We start from the raw sequence: 27,474 nt of genomic DNA on the forward strand, positions 1-27,474 counted from the left end.
AGTTGAGTCTTCAGCGACTTTTTGGGGCAGCCTGAAAAAAGTGCGTTACAGTAATCTAGTCTGGAAGTGATGAAAGCGTGGATTAATTTCTCTGCATCACTCCGTTTTAAAATATGCCAGATTTTAGCAATGTTTCGGAGATGGAAAAAGGCCGTTCTAGAAACCCGCTTAATGTGTGTGTTAAACGAGAGATCCTGATCAAAGATGACACCTAGGTTCCTCGCAGTGGTTTTGGCCTCAAACGTGATGCCATCCAAGGTTATTACATCACTTGGCACTACATCCCTAACAGTTTTTTGGTCGAGCACAACAACCTCAGTTTTATCAGAATTGAGATGCAAAAAGTTATTCGTCATCCAATCTTTAATCCCTTTGATACACACCTGTATTTGCACAACTGGTTGACTTCATCAGGTTTATGCAGTATTTGCTTTGAGGATGTTGATAGAGAAGTACAGAGAAGGCCAGAAGCAGCTGCATTGTGTTTTTGTACGTCTGGAGAAACCTTATGACAGGTTCCCCAGAGAGGAACTGTGATATTGTATGAGGAAGTCTAGAGTGGCAGATAAGTATGTTAGAGCGGTGCAGGACATGTCTGAGGACTGTAAGACAGTGGTGAGGTGTGCTGTAGGTTTGACAGAGGAGTTCAAGGTGTAGGTGGGACTGCGTCAGGGATCAGATCCGAATCCCTTCTTGTTCGCTATGGTGATGGACAGGCTGACTGTGGTGAGAGCAGGGAATAGGTGGAGGAGAAGCTAGAGACTGGAGGTTTGTCCTGGAAAGGAGAGGAATAAAGATTAAGCGCAATAAGACAGAGTACATATGTATTAATGAGAGGGACCTAAGTGGAAGAGTGAGGTTACAGGGAGAAGAGATCAAGAAGGTGGAGGATTTTAAGTACTTAGGGTCAACAGTCCAGAGCAATGGAGAGTGTGTAAAAGAGGTGAAGAAGTGTGTACAGGCAGGATGGAATGGGTGGAGAAAAGTGTCAGGTGTGATGTGTGATAGAAGAGTTTCAGCTAAAATGAAAGGAAAGGTGTACAAAACTGGTGAGACCAGCGATGTTGTTTGGTCAGAGCTGGAGGTAGCAGAGATGAAGATGCTGAGGTTCTCTCTGGGAGTGACCAGGAAGGATAGGATCAGGAATTAGTACACCAGAGGGATGGCACATGTTACTGGTTTTGGAGATAAAGTCAGAGAGGCCAGACTGAGATGCTGTGTTTTGAACTGCCAGGCAGGAGGGCGAGAGGAAGACCAAAGAGGAGGTTTATGGATGTGATGAAAGAGGACATGAAGTTAGTTGGTGTGAGAGAAGAGGAAGCCGAAGACGGGGTTAGATGGACGCAACTGATTCTCTGTGGAAAATCCCTGAAGGGAAAAGCTGAAAGGAAAAGAAGATTTACATAAAACAATACACACAAAAACAATAATAAGACAAAACAATAATGAAAACACAGGGCCATCCTATCAAGAAATTGACAACAGTTGTAATACTCAGGGTTGAAAACATTGTGAAATAAATAATTCTGTGTCCTTTTTTTGTAGACGTTGCCGATATCTGGCCTATCGCACCTTTGTTGGCTGGTGCTAGGGCTACTTAGGACCAGAATACGGTTCGTCATTCCAGCCTGTGTAGTCCTTCGCATACGCCGGGAGTTTCCTGATGACGAAGAACACTACGCTGGATTTAGACTGAGCCTTGGTTGAACCTGGTCACATAGCTGACAATGACCTCCTCCTTGGCTGTACGCTCATACTGGGCAGACATCTCATTTATGTATGGCATGGGGTCCACCAAGACTTTGTCAAATATGAGGTCCATCACGTTAGCTACAAAATATGTTCAAGAAAACAGATATATCTTGACTTTTATTGATATTGTTTGATTTGTTTCTTTGTTTAGAAAAATTGTGTTCAAAGTACGTCCTGGTACTTGTTACTAATTTATTTATTTCTATGGTTACTTTTTACTGTGTTTTGTTGTGAGAAACTAACAGTATAATTTTAAAACATGCTTATTTGAACTATTAAAATTTTGTAACACTAACAGATTGTTAGCTCTTTCTTGTGAAGTTTGACTCACATTGTCCCTTGAAAGCCTTTGGAAAATGGACCTCGCAGAGGGGTACCCCTTCCTGGGTCTCGGCTTGTGGTCTGTCTACGTTTTCATTGAAGTACATCGCAGCCAGGTAGAGTCTGGACGTTCACAGAAGATAAATATTAACAGATGATCATAATAAAATACAGTTTAGCCTGCATCTCTTACTGGAGTGACTCTTGCTTAATGTACCTGCAAAGCATTCCAATAAAGGGAAAAACAATGTTCTTCGGCGCAAACCTAAGGATTAAACTGTGGAAAGCCTCTAAAGATAAAGTCTGGTGGTGAGGGCTCAGTTTTGCCACATTCTTCAAAGTTCTGTTGTTGGTCAAAACCCTTCGTAAGAGTTTGAAAGTCACAGTACCTTGAAACGCTAAAAAAAATAAATGAATACAAAATACAACAAATATGTATCGCCGATAGCCCATAGGTGTGTGAATGTGTGAGAATGGTAGTTTCTTTCATATAGCTCCGCGCTATATGTCTGGAGTGTCCCCTCCATCTCTCGTCCATGGTCTGCTGGGATAGACTCCAGTAATGCCCACAACCCGCGAAGCTAAAAAAACAAGAAGAATTTTAATTGACATTCTTTCGATGATTTTCTAAGCACATTACTTGGTGTCCGTGGTGCACTGGCGTTGCGCCCGGAGTTTGCCCTGCCTCATGCCCTATGCCTGCTGGGATAGGCTCCAGCTCCCCGTGATCTGCTACGGCAGATACAGTGGAAGAAAATTAATGAATTACAAGGTGTAGTTGTCTTTTAGACAAAATATGGTCACTGAATGAAGATTATGAAGTAGCTTTTGGTGTATTAGTACATTTCCGTCTTTGGGCCATTTAGTAGTGTCCTGTGTCTGGCGATCCTCATGGAAGCACTTAGGGTAGAGAGGGTCATCACAGGTGTGGATGTCCTGCACATGGTTGAGGATTGAAGCCCATTTGGCATGTCTTTCTGGATGACGTTGATGCAATCCATTATATATGCATGTTTATGCTTCTCATCCACTTCTTTAGTGTTTGACACTCTTGGTCTTACTGATCTTGTCTAATTTCTTTGCAATACCTAAAGCTAATATTGATAGAAATACAGTGATCAGTCAACTGCAGCATTTCATAACCTTTTTCAAAAAATGACACTAACTGGCTCATAGCTTTAAAATACTACTGGAAAGACACAAATTTTGTAACATGTCACTCATGGAATGTGCAATACAAAGCGCTTTGTGCATAATGCACTTTCAGGAGCACATACTATGTGGATGCACATGATAATGGGGACAAATACATTTTGCAACGTACCACACATTGTAATAATGGGTGATATTTTTCTCCCTGAGGAACTTCTGAATTTGCGGATGATGGTCCGTGACCATTTAGTAAAGGTTCATGCCACGGTCATCCATCAATGCCAGACTCCTCCTCAGACACTCTTTCTCCATGTGGTAACTCCCACCAACCTCATTGCTCTGACAAAGTAAAACAAAACAAAAACAAACAAACAAACAAAAAAACTAAAATAGATTAAATTAACAAGAGCAATAAACTAATGTACATTTAAATAATGTCACTGATGATCCGTTTTACAATTTGAATTTTAACCACTCACCTGAATCAACTCGATGTCCATCCATCCATCCATTCTTGCACTGCTTATCCGGAGTCGGGTCGCAGCTACAACAGTGAGCCCCAAAAGTCCCTTTTCTCGGCCACATCCACCAGCTCTGCCTGGAGGATCCCAAGGCGTTCCCAGGTCAGTGTTGAGATGTAATCCCTCCACCTGGTCCTGGGTCTGCCCCGAGGCCTCCTCCCAGCTGGAAGTGCCAGGAACACCTCCCTAGGTAGGTGCTCCGGAGGTATTCGCACCAGATGCCCAAACCACCTCAGCTGCCCAAACCACCTCAGCTGACTCCTTTCCATGCAAAAGAGTGTGGTGGGGTTTCGTTTTTCGTAGGACAGGACACAGTGTACAAATACAAGATATTTATTTATCAACTCAAATCATGCATAGGTTGAGTAGAAGTCCAATAATATCATCGATGATATAGACAGACAGACAAGTTCAACAAATACTTATCTTATTATAATGAGATCTCTGGATAGTCCCTCGAAGTTTTATTACAGAATATTCTGGGTACAGGAAAACTCATACAAGAGCTGCAGTGGTGTTCAAGTACAAAGATATGAGAAGGATCACACATATACTCTAAAGGCATGGCTAGGGGAGGTGTGAATCTGTTGTTTAACTTCGGCACCTCTGCTCTCAACTAGTAGGTAGGTACATCATGACCTCTAGACGTTAACAAAAATGTCAAGTCGACAGTTTTACAAAGCTGATGACACAACATAATCAGTCATGCCAACCCCGCGAGGACACATCTATTGCAGACAAAATTATTCAAAGTTACCGACAGTTACGCAAGCTTTTCCAAACATGGTCAAACAGTAGATAATTTTTGTGCAGAGTCTTCATGACCTCGAGACAGCTTGGTGCCATCTTCCCAAGCGCTGGATGATTTGAGACACACACACAACAATCCAGATCTTTGGTTCTATGAAATTATATTATTTTATTGTATTATTTTATTGTATTTAAAACATTCCACCACATTAGCAGCGGCTCTACTCTGAGCCCCTCGCTGATAGCAGTGTTTCTCACCCTATCTCTAAGGGAGACACCAGCTATCTGCCTGAGAAAGCCCATTTCTGCCACTTGTATCTGCAATCTCGTTCTTTCGTCCATGACCCATCGCTCATGACCATAGGTGAGGGTAGGAACGAAGATTGAACGGTAGATAGAGAGCTTTGCCTCTCGGCTTAGCTCCCTCTTTGTAACAACAGTGCAGTAAAGCTACTGCAATACTGCTCCTGCTGCCCCAATTATCCTTGCAATCTCACGCTCCATTGTTCCTTCACTTGTGAACAGGACCCCAAGATACTTAAACTCCTTCACTTATGGAAGGACCTCATTCCCCACCCAGAGAAGGCAGTCCATCAAATTCCTGTTAAGGACCATGGCCTCAGATTTGGAGGTGCTGATCCTCATGCCCGCCACTTCACACTCGGCTGCAAACCAGATCAGTGAGTGCTGCAGGTCACAGGCCTATGATGCAAACAGGACCACATCATCTGCAAAAAGCAGCGATGCAATCCTTAGCCCACCAAACTGTAAATCTTCCTCACCACAACTACAGCTCGATATCCTGTCCATGAAAATCAGGAACAGAATTGGTGATACAGCGCAGCCCTGATGAAGGCCAACAGCCACTTGGAACAAATCCGACTTACTGCCGAGAATCCGAACGCAGCTCTCACTTTGGGCGTATAGGGATTGGATGGCCCTGATGAGAGGCCCCCTCACCCAATACTCCCGCAGTACCTCCCACAGTATATCCCTGGGGACTCGATTGTATGCCTTTCCAAGTCCACAAAACACATGTAGACTGGATTGACATACCTCCAAGGCCCTTCTAGGATAACTGCGATAGTAAAAAGCTGGTCTGTTGTTCCACGGCTAAGACGGAACCCACATTGTTCCTCGTCAATCTGAGGTTTGACAGTCGGCTGGACCCTCCTTTCCAGCACCTTGGAGTAAACTTTGCCAGGGAGGCTGAGGAGTGTGATACCTCTGTAGTTGGCACACAGCCCCTGGTCCCCCTTTTTAAAAAGAGGAACCACCCCCCCATCTGCCACTTTTTCGGCACTGTCCCAGACTTCCACACAATGCTAAAAAGGCGCGTCATCCACGACAGCCCCTCAACACCCAGAGCCTTCAGCATTTTACGGGTGATGCTCATCAACACCCAGGGCTTTGCCACTGTGAAGTTGGTGACTAGCTTGGTGACTTCGCCCAGAGAGATTGACTCAAATCCCCCATCATATTCCAGCTCTGCTTCTGCAACAGAAGACAGGACAGTTGGGGTAGTTGGATTCAGGAGTTCCTCAAAGTGTGCCTTCCACTGACCGACAACCTCCTCAGTCGAGGTCAACAGTGTCCCATCCTTGCCGTATACAGCTTGGATGATCCCCTGTTTCCCCCTGCTGAGGTGTCGGACAGTTCTCCAGAACAACTTTAGTGCCCTCCGATAGTCCTTCTCCATGGCCTCTCCGAACTCCTCCCACTCCCTCTGTTTGGCCTCCATCACAGCCAAGGTAACAGTCCTTTTGGCCTGTTGGTACCCTGCAACTGCTTCAGAAGTCCCCATGGACAATATGCCATCAAGGCCTCCTTCTTCAGTTGGACGGCTTCCCTGACCACCGGGGTCGAGGGTTACCGCCCCTTGAGGCACCCAAGACCTTGAGACCACAGCTCTCAGCTGCAGCTTCAGAAATGGAAGCTTTGAACATAGACCATTCAGGTTCGATGCCCCCAGTCTCCACAGGGATGCATGAGAAGCTCTTTTGGAGGTGTGAATTGAAGGCCTCGCGGACAGAGCCCTCCTCCAGATGTTCCCAGTTCATCTACACTACTCGTTTTAGCTTACCAGGTCTATTTAAAGGTTTCCCCCGCCAACAGACCCAACCCACCACCAGGTGGTGATCAGTTGACAGCTCTCCCCCTCTCCTCACCTGAGTGTCCAAAACACACGGTCGAAGGTCAGATGATACGATCACAAGATCGATCATTGACCTCCGACCCAAGGTGCTCTGGTACCAGGTACCCTTATGAGCATCCTTGTGTTCAAACATGGTGTTAATTATGAACAATCCGTGACTAGTACAGGCATCCAACAGCATACCACTGCTCGGGTTTAAATCAGGGAGGCCATTCCTCCCAATCACACCCCTCCAGGTGTCTCCATCATTGCCGACGTGTGCGTTGAAGTCCCCCATGAGAACAATGGAGTCCCCTGCAGGGATCCGTCAAGGACCCCATTTAGGGACCCGAAGAAGGCCGAATACTCTGAGCTCCTATTTGGTGCATATGCACAAATAACAGTCAGAGTTTTCCCTCCCACAACCTTAAGGCGTAGGGAGGCGACCCTCTCATCAACTGGGGTAAACTCCAACACAGTGAGTGAGTATCCCCACACCCGCCCTGTGCCTCACGCCTGACACAACTCCAGAGTAAAACAAGGTCCATCGCCTATCCAGGAGTTTGGATCCAGAACCGAGGCTATGCGTGGAGGTATGACCCACCAGGTCCAACTGGTAATGCTCCACCTCCAACACAAGCTACGGCTCCTTCCCCGCCAGTGAGGTGACATTCCACATCCCCAAAGCCAACTTTTTTCGCCTGGGTCTGGTCCGTTGTGACTCTCTCTAATCACTGCCACCCATATGGGAACGCAACGACCCCATTGATCTGCCTTGCGGGTGGTGGGTCCACAGGGTGGGAAGAATTTATGTTGCCTTTTTGGGCTGAGCCCGGCCAAGCCCCATGGCAGACCCGGCCACCAGGCGCTTGCTGACGGGCCCTCTGTCCAGACCTGGCTCCGGAAGTGGACCTCGGGTCTCCTCCAGGTAGCGTCACCTGTTTACCTTCTTGTTCTTTCATGGGATCTTCTGAACCATTCTTTGTTTGGCCCTTCACCTGAGACCTATTTGCCTTTGGTGACCCTACCAGGAGTACAAGACTCCCGACAATATAGCTCCCAGGATCCTTAGAGCACACAAACCTCTCCACTACGATAAGGTGATGGTTCCTCTGTGTATGGCTGTGTAATGTATGGCTCAAGAGGCAATTTGTCAGGACAGGAGTTAGCAGTCTTCCTTTATCCCAAGGAAGAGTGACACTAATTCCAGGACACAAATTTTTTCGATTTTGGATAAGAAGGACAGACCTATGTGTGTTGTCGTTATGACGCCAAACAAACAATCAACTCTAACGCGAGTGCTCACACATGCAATATGCAAACGCGAAACAAAGCACAACTCCCTACATAGCCTCGAATAACTTGAGTTCATTCATGCTAACAGACAATAGGAAAAAAGAAAATGTGAGACCAACAAGCAACTAGCTAGATACTGTAGGCCCAGCACGCACACACGTGTTGTCTATTTGTAACTTGAAGCCTGTGAAGTGTGAGTTCTTACTGTAAGGTCAGTTCATAAACGTAGAAACACAAAAGTTCATGTAAGGCAGAACTCTACGTGCTTCTCATACAGCCATGGCTAATTTTGTTGGCTCGAACAGCTCACAAGGTGACTGAAATAGTCCATCTTGAAAAGCTGATGTCATAGTGTTATTTGGTACAGGAGCAAAACAGCTACAGCATCTCATCCCACAGCAGTTCAACCATTTTTGATCTCACCCAATAATTGCAGTGTGTTGTGTCATGAGGGCGTTTCAGTCTTGTTTGTGCAGCTGAGCATGGTTTTCTGTCTAACAGCAGTGCTTATGTAATATCCTTTCTCTTTGTCTTCATCATATGCTAGCTCTACGAGGTTTTCACCTTCTTGGCAGAGAGGGGAGGCATCGCTCAGGTCCACGCTGAGAATGGTGAGATCATTGCTGAGGTGAGCTTGTTAACTTGAGTAAACAGACAGATACATTTCTTCAAAATGTCATTGTCTCTATTTCCCTGCAGGTTTTTTATTTGGCGTTTAGTTACTTCCATGTGTCCAGCTTGGACCTTCTAGTAGTGGTGACATTTTATAAATTTAAAACACCTTACAGGAAGGCCTTAACACAGCTGAAGACTAAATACACCATCCACGCTGAAATAAAGATTGTCTATCCACTACACTGTACTGTGTTTAAAGCTCTGGACCACGCCTGCAATCTGTTTCTTTGTGTGTGTTAGTGTATGGGATCTGATTTCTGTCCTATGCTTTGACCACACCTTTGAGGGAGTCACACTTCCATCAGCTTTAAGACCAAATATGTCTTTTTTGATACAAGGTTCAGATTTCTGTTATATTGGATATATTGTTATGGTTTAACATCGCAACTTTTGCAGTGTCTCCTCTATATAATAACAACTTGAAAAGTGCAACTGAGTGTCTGAACTCAGCCCTCTGATTCATCCTCTGTGTGTGGCCTGACCCAGATGGCAAGACCTTGGATCATTTCTTCACACAAGCTCAAAGAAACAGACAGAGAATATAATTCTGAAGCGTAACCAGAAACCTAGCACAGAGTAACCAGCTAACAGCCTACTTAAATGTGTTTCCGTAACAGGAGCAGGCACGCATGCTGCAGATTGGTATCACTGGACCAGAGGGACATGTGCTTAGCAGGCCGGAAGAGGTACCGCACATACACCTCATATATGTGTCCACACTAATTATCAATTATCATTTTAGTCATAAACATTTTAAAGACTGAAATACACACACTGATCAAACAAGATGATATTCTGTGACCAGTCTTCACACACACACACACACATTGCTCTTGTTACATGCATTTGGTTTTAGACACACCAGAGGTATTGTGTGAAACTTCTCATACAGTTGGCGGAATTATTTCTTCAACAAACAAGAAAATGAAACTCATGTTCCCAAAATTACATATTCTCTGCCTTTAGTAAGGTGAAGTTGTCCCATGAGTCTCATGCTATCATGCAGTTAGGTGGGGTTTTAAGATTCCGAAGTTTGATGACATCAAAACTGTATCAGTGGTTTCTCAGTGTTTGATGTTGTTTGTTTTTAATTTATTGGTTATTGGACAAAAGTGGAGTTTTAAATAATTGTCAGCTGAAGCACTTGGATCATAGTAACACTGATGAAAAATACGTACATTTAGGTGCTTAAATTAAAAAAAAAGAAAATTTAACATCATCATTTTAGAAAGTTGCCAGTTATATTTGCATTAATATGGAATATAATACTAATTATAGAATCCCAGGCGAGTCACCAACATGTGTTTTTTGAGATTTTTCTTTTTTGCATTATGTTTTGGATTTTCTTTTTACTACTTTTACAACTTCTGAGCAGACAAATGCATAAATTAGCTCCTCTTGTCTGCCAGTTTTATTAATGAACTTTCAAATAAGATTATTGTAAATTAATAAAGGTAAAATTCATTTCACCTTGTGTCACACTATATATTTTACTGTGTTTATATTTAATTGTGATCTTGATTAGAAAGACATCTCCACATTAACCACTGTGTTCCATACCATCTGCAGCTTGAAGCAGAGGCAGTGTTTCGTGCCACCACCATTGCCAGCCAAACCAACTGTCCTCTGTATGTAACACGAGTCATGAGCAAGAGCGCTGCTGACATCATCTCACAGGCCCGGAAAAAAGGTAAAGAACATAATTGTGACTTCACTCAGAAATACAGAATCCTTGAATCTACATATTTAGTTCAGAATAAGGTTAATTAACAAGGTTGTACCACCAGCACACCCAAATACACCAAAGAGAGGTATGTTTGTACACTGCAGTGACACTTTTATTTGACATATTTACATAAATATGCAGAAAAGACATGTTTCAAACAGATACTGTGATGTGTGAAATCTGTCTTTGTGCACTTGAGCACTTGACACTATGGATAGTGGAATGCCTTTGTATGCGTAGCATCATCAAGGGTATCTTAGCAACCTCTGAAGAGTTTTCAAAACGCATATTTCTCCCCAAAGTAACACTATCTTATCATCTAATTTTTCAGTTGTGTTTTTTTCTTTAGTTTAATTCTTCCTATGTATTATCATATAAAAACTTTCCTTATAGCCATTTAGAGTCTTGACTCCTCTGTATACTATATGACTTTTTTACATTTTTTAAAATTTCTGCTCATTACTTTACTTTACATTACTTTACTATACTTTACTTTACTTACTTTACTTTACTACTGTCAAATGTCAGACACATTTTACTGTAATTCCTTAATGAGGTGACGACAGAACTTTTCCTGTATCTGGTGAAACGCATAAGCATTGGTGGGTCTGCCTAGCATAAAGCAAACAGAATGCTGTTTATAGAAGAATTTTCAGCTCTGTTCAGGTGCCCTAATGCCAATTCTAATAATCAATATACAGTATGATTTTGATAGACTGTCTAACAACGGATTGCTCCTGTTGTTTCTTTACCAGGAAATGTTGTATTTGGGGAGCCAATCACAGCCAGTCTGGGGACTGATGGGACACATTACTGGAGCAAGAATTGGGCAAAAGCAGCTTTTTTTGTGACATCACCTCCTCTCAGCCCTGATCCCACCACCCCAGACTATTTGAACACGCTCCTGGCCAGGTACACATCACAGCACCTCTCTCTTTGGTAGGGGACCCATTTGTCACCTTGGAATCACTGGGGTGTTTACTATAGTGGGCATGGATAACACAACACAAGGCACACAAACCACAGCTGGATAATGAACTTAAACAGTCTGGTCACTTCCCATCATAGATTGTCTGAACAATATCCTTCTTGTTAGTAAACTACACTTTAAAAATTCTCTATTTTCCAGCTTTTTTTCCAGTCATCATATACAGTATGCTTTTACAGAAACAAATGAAGCAGCTCTTGTTAGAAGTCATCCATCCATCCATCCATCCTCAACTGCTTAATCCAGAGGTGGTTGCGGAAGCAATAATCTCAGCAGGGATGCCCGTACATCCCTCTCCCAAAGCGTTCTCAATCCAGCTGAGATACATACTGTAGCTCATGATCATAGGTCAGACTAGGAACGTAGATTGAGAGGAAAGTCAAGAGCTTCATCCTTTCACACAATGACAGATCTATACAGCGACTGCATCATTGCAGCCGCTGCACCAGTATGTTTCTAAGTCTTGTGTGCCACCCTTTCTTCACTCGTGAACATAACCCCAAGATACCTGAAGTTTCTTGAAAATCAGGATATCATTTTGAATTTGGAATCCAGGAGGTAAATAGGAAATTTAAAAATGACATCTGAGACATGATGCCTAAAAATCCTTCACAAGAAATATGGCTTGCCATCGGATTTTATCATAACTGTTTATTTTGATTATTTTTTGTACCTAGTGGAGACCTGAGTGTGGCTGGCAGTGCTCATTGTACCTTCAGTGTATCCCAGAAGGCCATCGGTAAGGATGACTTCACCCAGATCCCAGAGGGTATCAACGGAGTGGAGGAGAGGATGTCCCTCATCTGGGATAAAGCTGTGGTGGGTTGGTTTTTCAGATTTTTTCTCCCAGAGATTAAAAACAGTTAAAGAACAAAAAGGGGTTTTATCTCATCATTTTTTTCTTCTGATTCATTCATTCATTCATTTTCATGTAGCGCCGCTGTATCCTGCGTAGCAGGTCACGGGGAGCTGGAGCCTATCCCAGCTGGCATAGGGAGTGAGGCGGGGGACACTGCAGGCACGACGCCAGTGCACCGCAGAGCCACATACAAAGACATACAAACACGCACACACACAGTCACTCCTACGGGAACCGTCACCTTTTCCTCGATAAGACAAAATTTAATATATTTAGCCTTTAGCCTTTCTGTGTTGAGCACTACCTCCCTCTTTTGTTATTTGAATTTCTGTGCCTGTCCTTTCAATTTCCCCTCTCACTCTCGTAGCATTATAAAACTGCTAACAGACATGGAGCATGTAGGTTTGTACAGCTGTGGAATGCTGCACAGCCTATAAAATGTGGATTGGCAGTAACATGAATCTGAACAGATTTCTTGAAGAGGTTACTTAAAATCTTAGCTAACACCAAATTTGTACCAGCTGCAGTCTTTTTTAAATGCTTTTAGGTATATATTTCTTTTTTTAAATTTTGAATGGAGCCGTCATTTCTATTTCCAGTCATAATGTTAAGCTATTTAAATCCCCTCCTGTCAGCTTTGTACATAATGCATGGATATAAAAATTCTAGATCTCATCTAATACATGGTGCGAAAGCAAGAGAAAATGTTTTTTTAATGTATTACATCATATCTGATGTTAGGTCATTTGCAACCAATCATGTCATCAGTGGGACTGGAAACCATTGAAAGTTCGTCCTCTCTGTCTTCTTTTTTTAATACCGATTTTGTACAGAGAAATTAGTGGCACACCCTAGTTAGTTTTTTAAATCATGCTTATATATTTTTGTACTGGCCCTAAACACACAAACACACACACAGGGGGCCTGTACGCATACAGGGGGAGGTAGAGTGGTGGGCAGCTCCTTCGTGGTGCGCCCAAATGAGCAACTTGTAAGGGGGACGGCACCTTGCTCAAGGGCGCCTCGGCAGGGCTCCAGAGGTGAGCTGACACCTCCCACTGTCAGCTCACCTCTGGGTGTTGTTTTTGGACGGGAGCGGGAATCAAACTGCTGATCTCAGAACATTGGACGACCCGCTCTACCGCGCGCTCTACCACTGAGCCACTGGATTCTTATGATCTCTGTTCTTGTTTGCCTCTCAGACTACCGGGAAGATGGATGAGAACATGTTTGTGGCCGTCACCAGCACCAATGCAGCTAAGATCCTGAACCTGTACCCTCGTAAAGGTCGGATTGCTGTGGGCTCCGATGCTGACCTGGTCATCTGGGATACAGACTCCATTTGTACCATCACTGCCAAGACACACAACTCGGTATTTAATGTGCACCTCAATCAAGTTAGTCATTGTAATTCATTAAAAACCATAAGAATGTTCTTTTGCTTTACTGGTTTTTGCATTTCACTGTTTAATAGAGCAGGACAGTGCTTTGTTTCACTCCACACAGTGGACGTATGCAGTGGGGAATGCACTAAGAGTGAGGGAACCTTTTTGAGTAATGTAAGTGTCATTGTCGCAGGCAACAAGCCAGAAGTTCTGTTGAGAAGAAATGAGATTTGCAAAATGGGGGGGGGGGTAAAAAAGTGGTGTGAATTTTAAGGAGGGAGTAGAAATAGAACAGCAGATAAAGATAGAGAGAAAGAGAGAGAAAACGAGGATGTTAGAGGGGGAGAGATCACATATTTGAGTAGCTTTCAGAGAGTTCTCCGTTCCTCTGAGCGGAAATTCTGAAGTCTCAGTGGATGTTACTAATATGACTCACACTCTGTGAAGTTGAGCCTCACTAAATCCACAAACCCTCCAACCGCTGATGACATAGTTGTAAGATGGATTATTCTGATTCAATAAACATTTTGTCAGAAACTCAAATCTTTAAAAAAAAAATTCTTTACAGTTTGATCAAGGTAATCAACAAACATATGTTCTGTATAATCAAGTTATATTGAAATGTTACATATAACTTTCATTTGACGTGTTCATGAATGGACAAACATGGTAGGCTATAATGAAGGTCTTTAATTGTATCAGATTATGAAACAATATCTACTAATGTTTGGATGAATAATTTAAATAGGGACATTTTTGACACATTAGACACTCGTGAAACTATGTAATCTGATTACAGATTTTTTCCTCTCTCTTGGACCACCCAAGTCACACACATTTTTTTACACCGTTTAAAGACATAAACTGTCTGTCCAGCAAGCCTGATACATGGGTAATGAGGTTTTTTCCTAATTACACATAGGATTTCAAACTAGGCAGCAGAAAGAGTGTGGAAATTGCTTTGAGAGTCTAGAGATACCTCAGGCAAATGAGAATGCATTAATTAACAATGTATGGAGGTGGCTTTAGATAATAGTTGATATAGTTAGTTGATAACAATAGTTAGTCGATTTTTATTTGCCTTCTTTGCATTCCTGTTAGGGTTTTTTTGTGGAACAAACATTGCTGTCCAAATGGACGGATGGAAAGAATTACACTAATACTATGCTTGGTCTAAAGGTTGAGTGCATCTATCAAGGGTTCACGGGTTCTTACATTATGATGTCACCCTTCCATTTCCCATCGATGAGCCTTCTAAATAAAATACAAGAGAAACAAACAGGAGTTCAGGACGCTGCAGCTCCATTCCTAAGACATCAGCCTTAATGGGTAATCTGACTTGAGGCCAAACAGGAGCTAGCCTGTTTACAGAACATTGTCATGAGGAATGCCTTTCCCTGCAGTGTAAGTAAGAGCTACACTATGCTCTATTTTAGTTCGTTTTTGGTAAACCCGTATCTGATTTGAATTGCTTGTTGTTGTCAGAGTAAAATTGCATTGATGCACATGAGGATATCCTGAAACATTAGACAAGAAGCAGCAACATGCAGTCTGGAACATACAAGGCTTTGTCATGACATCACATTTGGCATGCAGCAACTCTTCATTATGTCCTGTTCTGGCCAGAATTTGGACAGCAGCAGAAATCTGGGCTCTGTGCAGAGGAAACAGTCAGGGGGAGGGGACAATCACAGATCACAGGCATGCAGAGGGAAGAAAGTTGGCACAAGAGAAATTCAGAAGGGGATGAATGGCACACAAGGTTGAACAAGAGGGATTTTGTAAATCAACAAAGATGGTTTGAGGTAGAGAATTGCATCAAAAGAGGGGTGGAAAAAAAGAAGAATACAGACAACCTGAAAGAACAATGTGAAGACAGTAAGAGAATGATGTAGAGAATCTGAGAAGGAAAGCAAGGAGTACCATGGAGGCATTCAATGGCAACTGGATGATGGCAGCTGTTTGTAAATGCCAAACAGACAAGTGTGAGACACAAAGTGTTGAATGATAATGGGTGGGAGAAAGGGATGAAGATGTGTCCGGAATTTTAAAGCCCAGCCAGCGTAACAGGATGCTTTGCCAAATGCTTACATGATAATTTAGTTGTCTTCTTTGTCTAATCTGAATATGTTACACAGGTATGCAGCATGTGTCATGTGAAGAGATGTATTAGTTTTCATCAGTCATTTTCACGGCAATCATTTTAGACATGTTTTGTAAAATTTTTTGACCCCAGAATTTTCAGTTACAAATTGTATTTTACTCCTCAATAATTTTATGTTTGTGCTTCAGGCTGCTGAGTATAATGTCTTTGAGGGCATGGAGCTGCGTGGCGCCCCAGAAGTGGTGATTTGCCAAGGGAAGATTATTCTGGAGGATGGAAACCTGCATGCCACTTACGGTGTGGGTCGCTTCATTCCCTGCTCTGCCTTCCCTGACTTTGCCTACAAGCGTATTAAAGCCAGGAAGCAGGTGAATACAATTTATTCCTCTGTGCATTCTGATTTTCACACTTGTGAATTATTTAGTCGAAAGTGTTGTATATATATTCTATATATAATGAATACATTTTTGAATAAAACTGACCTGCTGCGGAGGATAAAGCGGTAGAAAATGGATGGATGGATGGTGTTACATCCACAACACTCTTGTCAAAGAGAATTTAAACCTCAGTGGCATTTGGTAGATTAAAAGTTCAATAAATAAATAACACTCTTAGGATGCCATCTCCGCATTGCCGGCAGTAAGTCGGATTCGTTTCCAGTGAGGGTTGGACTCTGTCAAGGCTGCCCTTTGTCACCGATTCTGTTCATAACTTTTATGGACAGAATTTTTAGGCGCAGCCAAGGCGTTGAGGGTGTCTGGTTTGGTGGCCTCAGTATTGCGTCTCTGCTTTTTGCAGATGACGTAGTGCTGGTGGCTTCATCAAGCCGTGATCTCCAACTCTCACTGGAGCGGTTCGCAGCCGAGTGTGAAGCGGTTGGGATGAGAATCAGCACCTCCAAATCTGAGACCATGGTCCTCAGTCGGAAAAGGGTGGCGTGCCCTCTACAGGTTGGGGATGAGATCCTGCCCCAAATGGATGAGTTCAAGTATCTCGGGGTCTCGTTCACGAGTGAGGGTACAATGGAACGGGAGATCGACAGGAGGATCGGTGCAGTGTCTGCAGTGATGCGGACTCTGTATCTGTCTGTCGTGGTGAAGAAGGAGCTGAGCCGAAAGGCAAAGCTCTTGATTTACCGGTCGATCTACGTTCCTGCCCTCACCTATGGTCACGAGCTGTGGGTTGTGACCGAAAGAACGAGATCCCGGAAACAAGCGGCCGAAATGAGTTTCCTCCGCAGGGTGTCCGGGCTCTCCCTTAGAGATAGGGTGAGAAGTTCGGTCATCCGGGAGGGACTCAGAGTCGAGCCGCTGCTCCTCCGCATCGAGAGGAGCCAGATGAGGTGGCTCGGGCATCTGGTCAGGATGCCTCCTGGACGCCTCCCTGGTGAGGTGTTCCGGGCACGTCCTACCGGGAGGAGGCCCCGGGGACGACCCAGTACACCCTGGAGAGACTATGTCTCCCAGCTGGCCCTTGGAACGCCTTGGGATTCTCCCGGAGGAGCTGGACGAAGTTGGTAGGGAGAGGGAAGTCTGGGCTTCCCTGCTTTAAGCTGCTGCCCCCGCGACCCGACCCCGGATAAGCGCAGGAGAATGGATGGATGCCATCTTATATATCTTAAGTCATAATTATCACTAAGATCAATCAATCAATCAATCAATCAATCAATCAATCAATCAATCAATCAACTTTTATTTATATAGCGCTTAATCATATCTAAAGACATTTCAAAGCGCTTTACAGATAGAAAACCAACAATGCCCTCCAGAGCAAGCATAAGCAATGGTGGCGAGGAAAAACTCCCTCATTGAGGAAGAAACTCTGGGCAGGACCCAGGTTCTGGAGGGTGGTCATCTGCCTTGACCTGTTGGTTGGGAAATAGAAATACATTGGGGAAAGAGATAGGTCAAGTAAAAGAGACGGAGAGAGAGAGAGAGAGTGAGTGAGAGAGTGGCAGATAGGCCAGTTTGAGTTTCATGTCCATAGTACGCTGTCACTGAATTGGGGGCGGGATTTCCAGGCCTTTGGGTATCCTGTCTTCCATCCGCGTTCTCCACCCATGGAACAGAGGCACAAAGATAGCGGCAGTATCGTGCAGACAGAGAGTGTGATTTGACAGTAGTAGTAATAAATTCTAGGAGTAGTACCGTATTGGCCCGAATATAAGACGGTGTTTTTTGCATTGAAATAAGACTGAAAAAATGGGGGTCGTCTTACATTCGGGATTTGACATTATACGCATTCACAACGCTAGATAGCGCCAGATGTCTTTAAAGCAAATGCTGAACTTAACTCCCCAGGCAAAAGCGAACCCCTGTCACGAAGAAGAAAAATAGAAATAGCGGTAGCACGAAGAAGAAAAATAAAAAATAGCGGTAAGAAAGAAAACAGAAGAAAATAAGAGAAGAGATAAACAGAAAATGGAGAAATGTAGCAACAATCTGGAGAAAAGTGGGTCGAAGATCGGCTAGGTTAACCGGCAGTTCAGGAGAAGTTATGATGCAAACTTCAAGATGATGGTGATAAATGAGGCAGTCTTCAAACAATTCGGCTGTGAAATATGGTGTCACAGAGTGTAATGTACGGAGATGTACTGTAATTATTTTCTGTATAAAAATTAAATTAGGTGTTCAAAAAGTCTTTTTCAAACTTGAGTCTTGAAAAAGAGGGGGTCGTCTTATAATCAGGGTCGTCTTATATTCGGGCCAATACAGTAATAAATTCTAAGAGCATAGAAAGATAAAGAAAGCGAAGGAGAAGTGACAGAAGCTTCAGAGTATCTCCCTTTAACGGGAGAGATGGAGAAAATACCCTCAGCTGCCTAAGCCTATAGCAGCATATCTAGTGGCGTGAGTGTTATTTCTAATTGTAGGCTCTATCAAAAAGGATGGTTTTTAGTCTACTCAAATAAGCTGAGAGTGTCTGCCCCTCGGACCGAGGTTGGGAGATCTTTCCAGAGTAAAGGGGCCAGATAGCTAAAGCTTCTGCCTCCTTTTCTACTCTTAAAAACCCGAAGGGTCACCAGAAATCCTGCATCCTCGGATCGAAGGGCCCTGGGTGGTAATGTACTTCAATAAGATCCTCAATGAAGCCTTACAGTGGAGAGCTTTATATGTAATCATAAGGAGTTTGAATTGTATTCTATAATTAATCGAGAGCCAATGAAGTGACGCTAGGACTGGAGAGATGTGTTCTGTCCTCCCAGTTCGAGTCAGTAAGCGGGCAGCTGCATTCTGAACTAACTGTAGAGTCCTAATGAGGAGTTACAATAGCCCGATAATAAGGAATTGCAGTAATCCAATCTAGAAAGGCATGAATGATTTTTTCTGCGTCTTTAAAGGATAAGAAATTTCTAACTTTAGCAATATTTCGCAAGTGAAATAAGGCTGTCCGGGATACAGACTTGATATGAGAATCAAAGGACAGATCTTGATCAAAAATCACTCCAAAGTTCCTGACTTCATTGGTGGAGGATAGAGCAATGCTATCTAAGTGAATTGCCATGTCATGATCATCTCTGAGATGCTTCGGCCCAATAATAATGACTTCAGTTTTGTTACTGTTCAACATTAAGAAATTGTGAAGCATCCAGGATTTAATATCCCTGAGGCAGGATTCCAATTTAATTAGCTGATCAGATTCATTTGTTTTAATTGATAAATATAATTGTGTAATTGCGTATAATTAATGTTATGTTTCCATATAATATTTCCCAATGGTAACATACACAGATTAAACAGAATTGGTCCCAGAATGGATCCTTGAGGTACTCCACAGGTGAAAGTCCCTCGATGTGAAGATTTATTATTGACATAGACAGACTTAAAATCGGTCGGATAGATATGACCTAAACCAATCTAGTGCTGAGTTTTTAATCCCAACTTCCTCTTCCAATCTCCTTAAAAGACTCACTTATGATCAACAGTATCAAATGCTGCACTCAGGTCTAATAAGACTAGAACAGATAGAAGACATTTATCTGATGCTGTTAAAAGGTCATTTGTGACTTTTAGCAGTGCAGTCTCCATACTGTAGTTTGTTCTAAAACCTGACTGAAAATCCTTTAACAGATTGTTCTCTAACAAGTAGTCATTTAGCTGTTTGGCCACTACGTTCTCTAGGATCTTAGATAAGAATGGCAGGTTAGAGATTGGCCTGTAATTTGAGAGGATGACAGCATCTAGGTTTGGTTTCTTAAGTAGGGGCTCGATCATAGCCACTTTGAAAGACTGCGGTACACAACCTATTTTTAAGGATTGATTAATTATGGATAGTACAGGTATATTTATTAATGGTACAACCTCTTTGAGGAGCGTACTTGGAATTTTGTTTAGAAGACAGGTGGTGGGTTTAGCAGAAGAAATTAGGGAGTTTAAATCGGAGAGTTTCATTTGCTGAAAACACTCCAGGGTATTGCCAGAATTAGCTGATTCTTCTGTTAACTTATTTGTGTTCGGCAGTACATAATGGATCTCATGTCCAAGATTTGTAATTTTGCTTGGGAAAAATCTAAGACAGTCATCACATTCTAGATTTAAAGGAATGGTAGGCTCGATACGGTTGTGTTTCTTAGTCAGCCCGGCTACAGTGCTGAAAAGAAACTGAGGGTTGTTTTTATTTTCCTCTATTAAAGTAGAGTAGTAAGTATTTTTACTTCTACCGAGAGCCTTCTTATACTAGGATATGACAGTTACATTATTTAAATTACATAATTTCAAATAGCCCGTTCTATATATTACTAAATGTAAGCATTGTTCGTGCATGTACACTACACCGTTTTTTTAAAGTGGATATACTAAAAAAGTATTGCAGGAGTTGTCAGATGTTGAATGGGTGACTAAATACAATCGGACTCAAAGAACAAGAGTTTGATTCTTGGCTTGAGGTGAGCTGTAAGTGCAGTTGTGAGTTATAATCTTTAGAAATCAGATTATATGGACCAAGTTGCGTGGGTGTCTCCTTCGATTTAGTTCTTCCATCGTCAAGTCATATTCATCAGTAGGTCCGCCTACATGGAAATATCACTAGAATGAGTATTAGATATTTTTAGTCTCCTCCTTCTTAGTGTTTCAAATGGTCACTCACTTAATATAGTATGACCAAACATTATGGGAACAATGTACATTAAAATAATGATGATGATGATGATGATGATGATGATGATGATGATGATGATGATGATTATATCATTATTATTATTGTTATAGGATAGCATTGTCAGTTTAGAAAAATAAAATGAGGAAAAAGAAAATAACATGTACAGTGAGGGGAGAGGGGAGAGTGGTTGGGGTTGGGACAATGATAGTGCTTTTGTAACATTGAGGTAAAGCCAGTGATTATGCTTTGATGACATCATTTGTTTTTATTTAAAAACAATTTCTCCACTGTGGCAGGTTCCATTTCCTGATTCTCTCCTAAACCAACTCTCTCCACATTATCTATACCTCTCTCCAAAATATGTCTGACTATCCAAATTCCAAACTGTCTCCACACTAGCTAACCACAACTCTCCACCAAACAACCACATTCTGAATGGAGTGTGATCTCTTCATATCGATGTTAATGCACGTGTCACGAGCCTAATCAGTCACGTGGTATCAGACGCGTAGCGAGGCGTTCCCGTGATGGAAGCCTCGATACGCAACGTCACGCCCGAAGCCTCACTGCCCGGCTTTGGACATCATCCTTTTCAGCTCCTCCCTTTTATGAAGCAAGCCTCGATACGCGCTTCGCGGGAACTCCCCTCCCCTACTCGACACACGCTTCGGAGCTTCGATCCCCAGCGTCACATCACTAGGACCAAGGCCTTGGGACCGTGACAATTGTAGTTTACTGTCACTTCTTCTATGGCCGAGGAAGAGGAATCCTCAGGCGAATCCATGGGATCACCAGCACCCCCTACCATGAGGCACGAGAACTTCATGCCTTACTTTGTGCATTATCCAAAAGCTGTTGAGTCGATCCGCTGGACGCTAAGAAAGTTCTTGAAGACATTTCGTCTCTCATCCAAGAGACTTCTTGGAAGAAAGTGATCTCTCCAAAATAATAATAAAATAATAATAATACAACTAAGTTTTATTGTTCAGAAGACAACTTCAGAAATGTGTTCTATATGGTCCACTTGGTCTGTGGTATAACCCACATAATTTTCCTGTAAGGATAAATGAGTGTGGGTTCTTTGGGGTTAAAGTGGGCCAAATCACTTATATTAAAAGTAAACCAATGAAAATTGCTACTGTAGTTTGATTCTTTCAATAAGCCATGTATTTTTCTATGATCCAAGGTTTTGAAATCGTGTATGGCCACATTGTGCAAATCTGATGTTCACAGTAGTCCTCTGTGCTCAGGAAGCTTGTGTGTTTAGCCAGGTTCATGAAAAATTAGAGGGAACATTGCTTGCAACCTAAATTTGGATAAATGGCTGAAGATGAGACAATTGCGAATTGTCTCGTCTTCAAAAAAAAAAAGCATGAATGACTGAACAAATGAACGAACGAACAAATGAATGAGTGATAATAATTGTTGAATAGAATAATTGATAATAATCTTTTCCTTCTTCTGCCCCTTCTCCTTTTATCTCTCCATCCCGTAGCTGGCTATCCTGAGGGCAGTACCGAGGGGAATGTATGATGGTCCAGTATCTGACTTCTGTATATCACGCGGCGGTACCCCATCTGCTTCAGCACGTACCTCTCCCACCAAACAGCCAGTCCGAAACCTGCACCAGTCTGGATTTACTCTAACAGGTAACCTTGCACCATGTGGTGAGCACAGCTTCTTAGTACAGTCTTCACCTGTTTCGTGCCTAATGAATGACAGCGTAGCTGAACTCACCTTTGCGTTGCCTGTTTTTGCATCTGTTTTTTTTTTGTGTTTGTTTCAATCTGAGAACAGGAAGGAGTGTGTTAGCGTCTCTGCATATCTACTCACTCTATTTTTTGCATCTTCACTTTCAGTTAGTGAAAGTTACTTCGCAGTTGTGTTGTTTGAGAGACCTTTGCGGAGATTAAGAGGCACTATGGTGGCCCCGAGATGGGCTACCACGGAGGAGAAAGCCGCTCTGGCAAAGCTCACATGGCAGCATGGGATAAAGTTAACATCCCCCCCCTCAACTGCTCAGTGGGGAATGTGTGTTTAGCGGTGGGAGAGCAGGTCCGTTACAACAGCGTTAAAGCAGGCTCCTGAATGAACAAAGGGGTAGTAATTTTTCTCAACGAAATTGAAAAGGTGCACAAGGTGGTTGTGAGCAGGATGGTGAATAAGAATACCTTCATCCCCGTCCTAACACAGATGCTGAGGGTTAGTCGCCGGCCGCCAACCCGGAGCCACAGAATAGCACGCAGGATACGGATAACAGCACAAAGTATGGACAGATTGATTTGGTGAGGGCTGAAGGGGCCAGAGACAGCCGCCAATGTGGTAAAGTCTCTCCTGGTTGTAGGACGAGGGGGATGATGATATTGTGATAGACGAGGAATTATTAAAGATAGCTCTTAAAAGGAAAAACACTAACACAAGAATGAAAATCAAAGACAATTGCTAAAGAAACACCTGCTGATACAAGTAGCTTTGAGAACGAAAATGACAACAATTTGAAAGAGATCATAACAGAAAAATATGATTTGCCCAATATTAAAAAATTCCTTCAAGACAAGGTTCAAGGGCAAAAGTAGAAAAAACATTTTCCTGACCTAAACATGTTTCTGTATAGCGTCAGCTTTTATATGAAAAGTATAACAAGAAGTGGTGAGGCAGTTTTTACAGACCAAGAGTTTTATGGATTGAAAAAACTAATGAAAAAGTAAAAGACATGATTGTAGAAGAGATAATAGGGAGAACGGATCTTCTTCTTTTCCTTTCGGCTTTTCCCTTCAGGGGTCGCCACAGCGAATAGGGAGAACGGATAATTGTTGTTTTTTTTCTCTTAATTTTGTCTGGTTTTTTTTAGTTTGATAAATGTTAAAAGGTTAGATGTTTCTTTGTTCAGAAAACAGACAATGCTATTGAAAACCTTCTTTACGTGAATATCTTTGGATTTTGTGAATGTTTTGTAATTTGACTTTTATGAAAAAAAAGTGATGTTAAAAATCAAAATCAAATCTCTCTCTCTCTCTCTCTCTCTCTCTCTCTCTCTCTCTCTCTCTCTCTCTCTTGCTCGCTCTCTCCCCCCTCTCTCTTTCTATTTTATACAGCACATGGTGTGATGACATTTACCATATATATATATAAAAAAAAAAAGTCCCTCTCACCCTTGTGGGGTGGTATCTGTGTGTCATCCTCAAGCTCGGGTCCTCTACCAGAGGCCTGGGAGTCTGAGGGTTCTGCGCAGTATCTTAGCTGTTCCTAGGACTGCACTCTTCTGGACTGAGGCTTCAGATGTTGTTCCAGGAATCTGCTGGAGCCACTCTTCCAGTTTGGGGGTCACTGCCCCAAGTGCTCCTACTACCACGGGGACCACATTAACCTTAACCTTCCACATCTGTTCCAGCTGTTCTTTCAACCCTTGATAGTTCTCAATCTTTTCGTGTTCCTTCTTCCTGATGTTGGCATCAGCTGGAATCGCCACATCTATCACCACTGCTCTCTTCTGCTCTTTGTCCATCACCACAATGTCCGGTTTGTTAGCCAGTAGCTGTTTGTCGGTCTGGAAGCTGAAGTCCCACAGGATCTTAGCCTTGCCGTTCTCAACCACCTTCGGTGGTATGTCCCATTGGGATTTGGGTACTTCTAGTCCATACTGGGTACAGATGTTCCTGTACACTATCACAGCTACTTGGTTGTGCCTTTCCATGTATGCTGAGCTGGCGAGCATCTTACACCCTGCTACCACATGCTGGACTGACTCTGGGGCTTCTTTACATAGCCTGCACCTTGGGTCAGATCTACTGTGGTAGATATTGGCCTCTATTGCCCTTGTACTTAGGGCCTGTTCTTGTGCTGCCATGATCAGTGCCTCTGTGCTGTCTGTCAGTCCAGCTTTATTCAGCCATTGGTAGGTCTTCTTGATATCAGCCACTTCCTCTATCTGACGGTGGTACATGCCGTGTAGGGGCTTGTCCCTCCATGTTGTCTCCTCCTCCTCCTCAGGTTTCTGCTGTCTAAGGCATTCACTGAGCAGTTCATCTGTTGGGGCCATCTTCCTATATATATATATATATATATATATATATATATATATATATACACACATACACACACACACACATATATATATATACAGTATATATATGTATATCATATATCGCACATTATATAATACATAAAAATAAATAATGTACTATGATGGTAAAGAATGCTATTTATAATAAGTTCGAAAAGACTGACTAATTACAAAAGTAACTGTTTGTGGCACAGGAGTTTCTACTGGTTTTTGTTTATTGGTTTGTTTTGATCCTTCATTTTTCTCTTCTTTGTTCCCTGGCCAGGTCCACCCACTCCAGATGACATCCCCATCAGGCCTGCTGGCCGGCGTGTTGTAGTGCCTCCTGGTGGTCGATCTAATATCACATCACTCAGTTAAACAGCAGGAGGATTGATGGGACTAATCAAGAAATGGAACACAGCCAGTGTGCAGGATTAGGGGTGGGAGGGAGGGAAATAGGAGGGGCACACAGGAGGGAGGAAGAGAAGCTTAGGACCAAGATTACTTAAAAATTGATAGAGCAAAACACTGAATCAACATGCCTTACCTGTCACAATGCTACCTTACTCAAATAACTGGCCCTTTTCTTGGAAAATTAAAAAGTATTGAGATATTTTGGAATCGCTAATAAAGAAGATATTGCCACCAAAGCACAGCACCCAACAATACATCAAAAACATACTGCTTGTTGCTTTGGTAAAGGGAAAATAAAGGTGTAAAACTGCAAATCAATTCAATTAAAAGTCAAAAACAAATTAGGTAAATGGGTACTACAATTCTAAGAACCATGCTATTGTTCTTTCATTCTGTTTAGATTTCAGTGTCACCTTTTTTCAGTAGCCTGCCTTCTTCATTCGACTTGTGTGATCATATGGTTCCATTAGCTCTAGGTGGCAGTGTTAGTTGTAATTGTTTGGTAAAGGTAATGTAGCATTATGAATGATGTTCCAGCTGGTTTACTGTACCAGGTAAAAGGTATTTCTTAAATATTCGAGCAGGAGTGCAGTTTGGTATGATCAATTTGCATCACTTTGTGGAGGTGCTCAATAATCCCTCTGATGCAATAATTGCAAAAAAAAAAAAAAAAAATTGTGAAGAAAAAGTGATATCAGAAATTGCATTGCCCCAAAAAGTTTCAGCATTTTTGCCCCGTCATGGCTCCATACAAAAATCAAAATGAGAAACTGTCCTTTGCCTTTGCTTCCAGCTTATTTCCTGCTGCTGTGATTCTGAAATCTTCTTGAGAAGGAGAGCAGAGGAAAACATAGTAGTATATAAAAACTTGTTCTCAAGTAAGTGAGGACAAAGAAAACAGATGCAATGTAATGAATAAGTAACAACAGCCTGTCTTTGGATAATAGTACTTTACCTCTGGATTTCTTTTTCAGTGCTGACAAACTGATACATCATTTTATAGGAGTATATAACAACATAGACTTGAAATGCAATTCTGACTACTTCAACATCAATCTGAATATGCAAAATACAATATACCAAAACACTTTGGATCTATTTACATTTTGATCCTCAATTCTGTAGTCTCACTGCAGTTTTCTGATAAGGCTGAGGTTATAACTTGCTAAAGAGAGATGGATAATTTTTATTGGGCAGAGTGTGGCAGACTGAGGCAAGCACAAGTGATGGTTTGCTGTATTTATGTTAGTTTGACAACCTTTGTTATTTTTTTAAAATGTTTTTTCTTTTTTACTGTTGTATCAACACCCAGAGAGGGCAGGTCAAAAATAAGGTGTGTTGTGGAGGAAAGATTTCTTTCCTGAATAAACACGAGTTGCAACTGACAGTCTTGGATCTCTTATTTACATTTTTTCAAGAAGACTTTAACTGGTCAGTGGCGCAAAAAAGTTCGGGGACCGCTGCATTAATCTACCAAATATCTTCGCAACCGTTGCAGATAGAAAGATGAAACAAAGATGGCGCCGCAGATGGAGTTCTCGTTACAGAGTTCTCTCTTGTTTTACTTTCTTTTGTGTTTTTTGTTGACCTTCGGGTCTGTTTCTGAGTGCCATCCCATCACCTACTCCTCAGATGAACAGCTGGCCATCAGATAGTTCTTACCGGATAATTTTATTCCACAGTTTGTGTCAGATCCGAGCAGTTTCGCAGAGTTCTTGGTTGGTGGAGCTGCGGCCCTTTTTGGGCTGCAGCCACGCAGATGTCGGGGTAAGAAAGCTGGCGTTCTGGTGAGACTCCACCAGCAGGGATTCAGGACCCCGCTGCCACCAATACATCTGGCAAATCTCCGCTCATTGCCCAACAAACTGGACGAGCTGCACCTCCTCTGTGGGAAAAATATGGACTTTGCATGTTCCGCTGCCCTGTGTTTCACTGAAACGTGGCTCAGTGGATCGATCCCCGACGGTCACCTCAGACACTTGGTCAGTCAGCACCGGCGCCCCTCAGGGTTGCGTCCTCTCTCCGATGCTCTTTTCCCTCCACACGAACGACTGCACATCTACACACCCAGCTGTCAAACACCTGAAGTTTGCGGATGATACAACTGTAATTGGACTCATCCAGGACGACTCTGCATACCGACAGGAGGTGAGACAGCTGGTGGACTGGTGTAGTCGTAACAACCTGGAGCTGAACACGCTCAAGACTGTGGAGATGACAGTGGACTTTAGGAAGTTCCCCTCTGCTCCCCCTCA

General features: G+C 42.6%; 1 protein-coding gene across 1 annotated transcript in view; it reads left to right on the top strand.

The window, feature by feature from the left end:
- The window catches only part of dpysl3 (dihydropyrimidinase like 3), a 48,648-nt gene extending 22,042 nt beyond the window's left edge, over positions 1-26,606 (top strand). Inside the window, exons 6-14 of the mRNA XM_068332125.1 lie at positions 8,474-8,554; positions 9,219-9,287; positions 10,171-10,291; positions 11,083-11,239; positions 11,993-12,134; positions 13,377-13,547; positions 15,852-16,031; positions 22,256-22,409; positions 25,089-26,606. Coding sequence (XP_068188226.1) covers positions 8,474-8,554; positions 9,219-9,287; positions 10,171-10,291; positions 11,083-11,239; positions 11,993-12,134; positions 13,377-13,547; positions 15,852-16,031; positions 22,256-22,409; positions 25,089-25,183 — 1,170 coding nt within the window. The 3' untranslated portion in view covers positions 25,184-26,606. The remainder of the gene's footprint in view (positions 1-8,473; positions 8,555-9,218; positions 9,288-10,170; positions 10,292-11,082; positions 11,240-11,992; positions 12,135-13,376; positions 13,548-15,851; positions 16,032-22,255; positions 22,410-25,088) is intronic.
- The last annotated feature ends 868 nt before the right edge of the window (positions 26,607-27,474 follow it).

The sequence above is a fragment of the Antennarius striatus genome, chromosome 13 (genome assembly GCF_040054535.1).
Source record: "Antennarius striatus isolate MH-2024 chromosome 13, ASM4005453v1, whole genome shotgun sequence".
NCBI classification, from domain to species: domain Eukaryota; kingdom Metazoa; phylum Chordata; class Actinopteri; order Lophiiformes; family Antennariidae; genus Antennarius; species Antennarius striatus.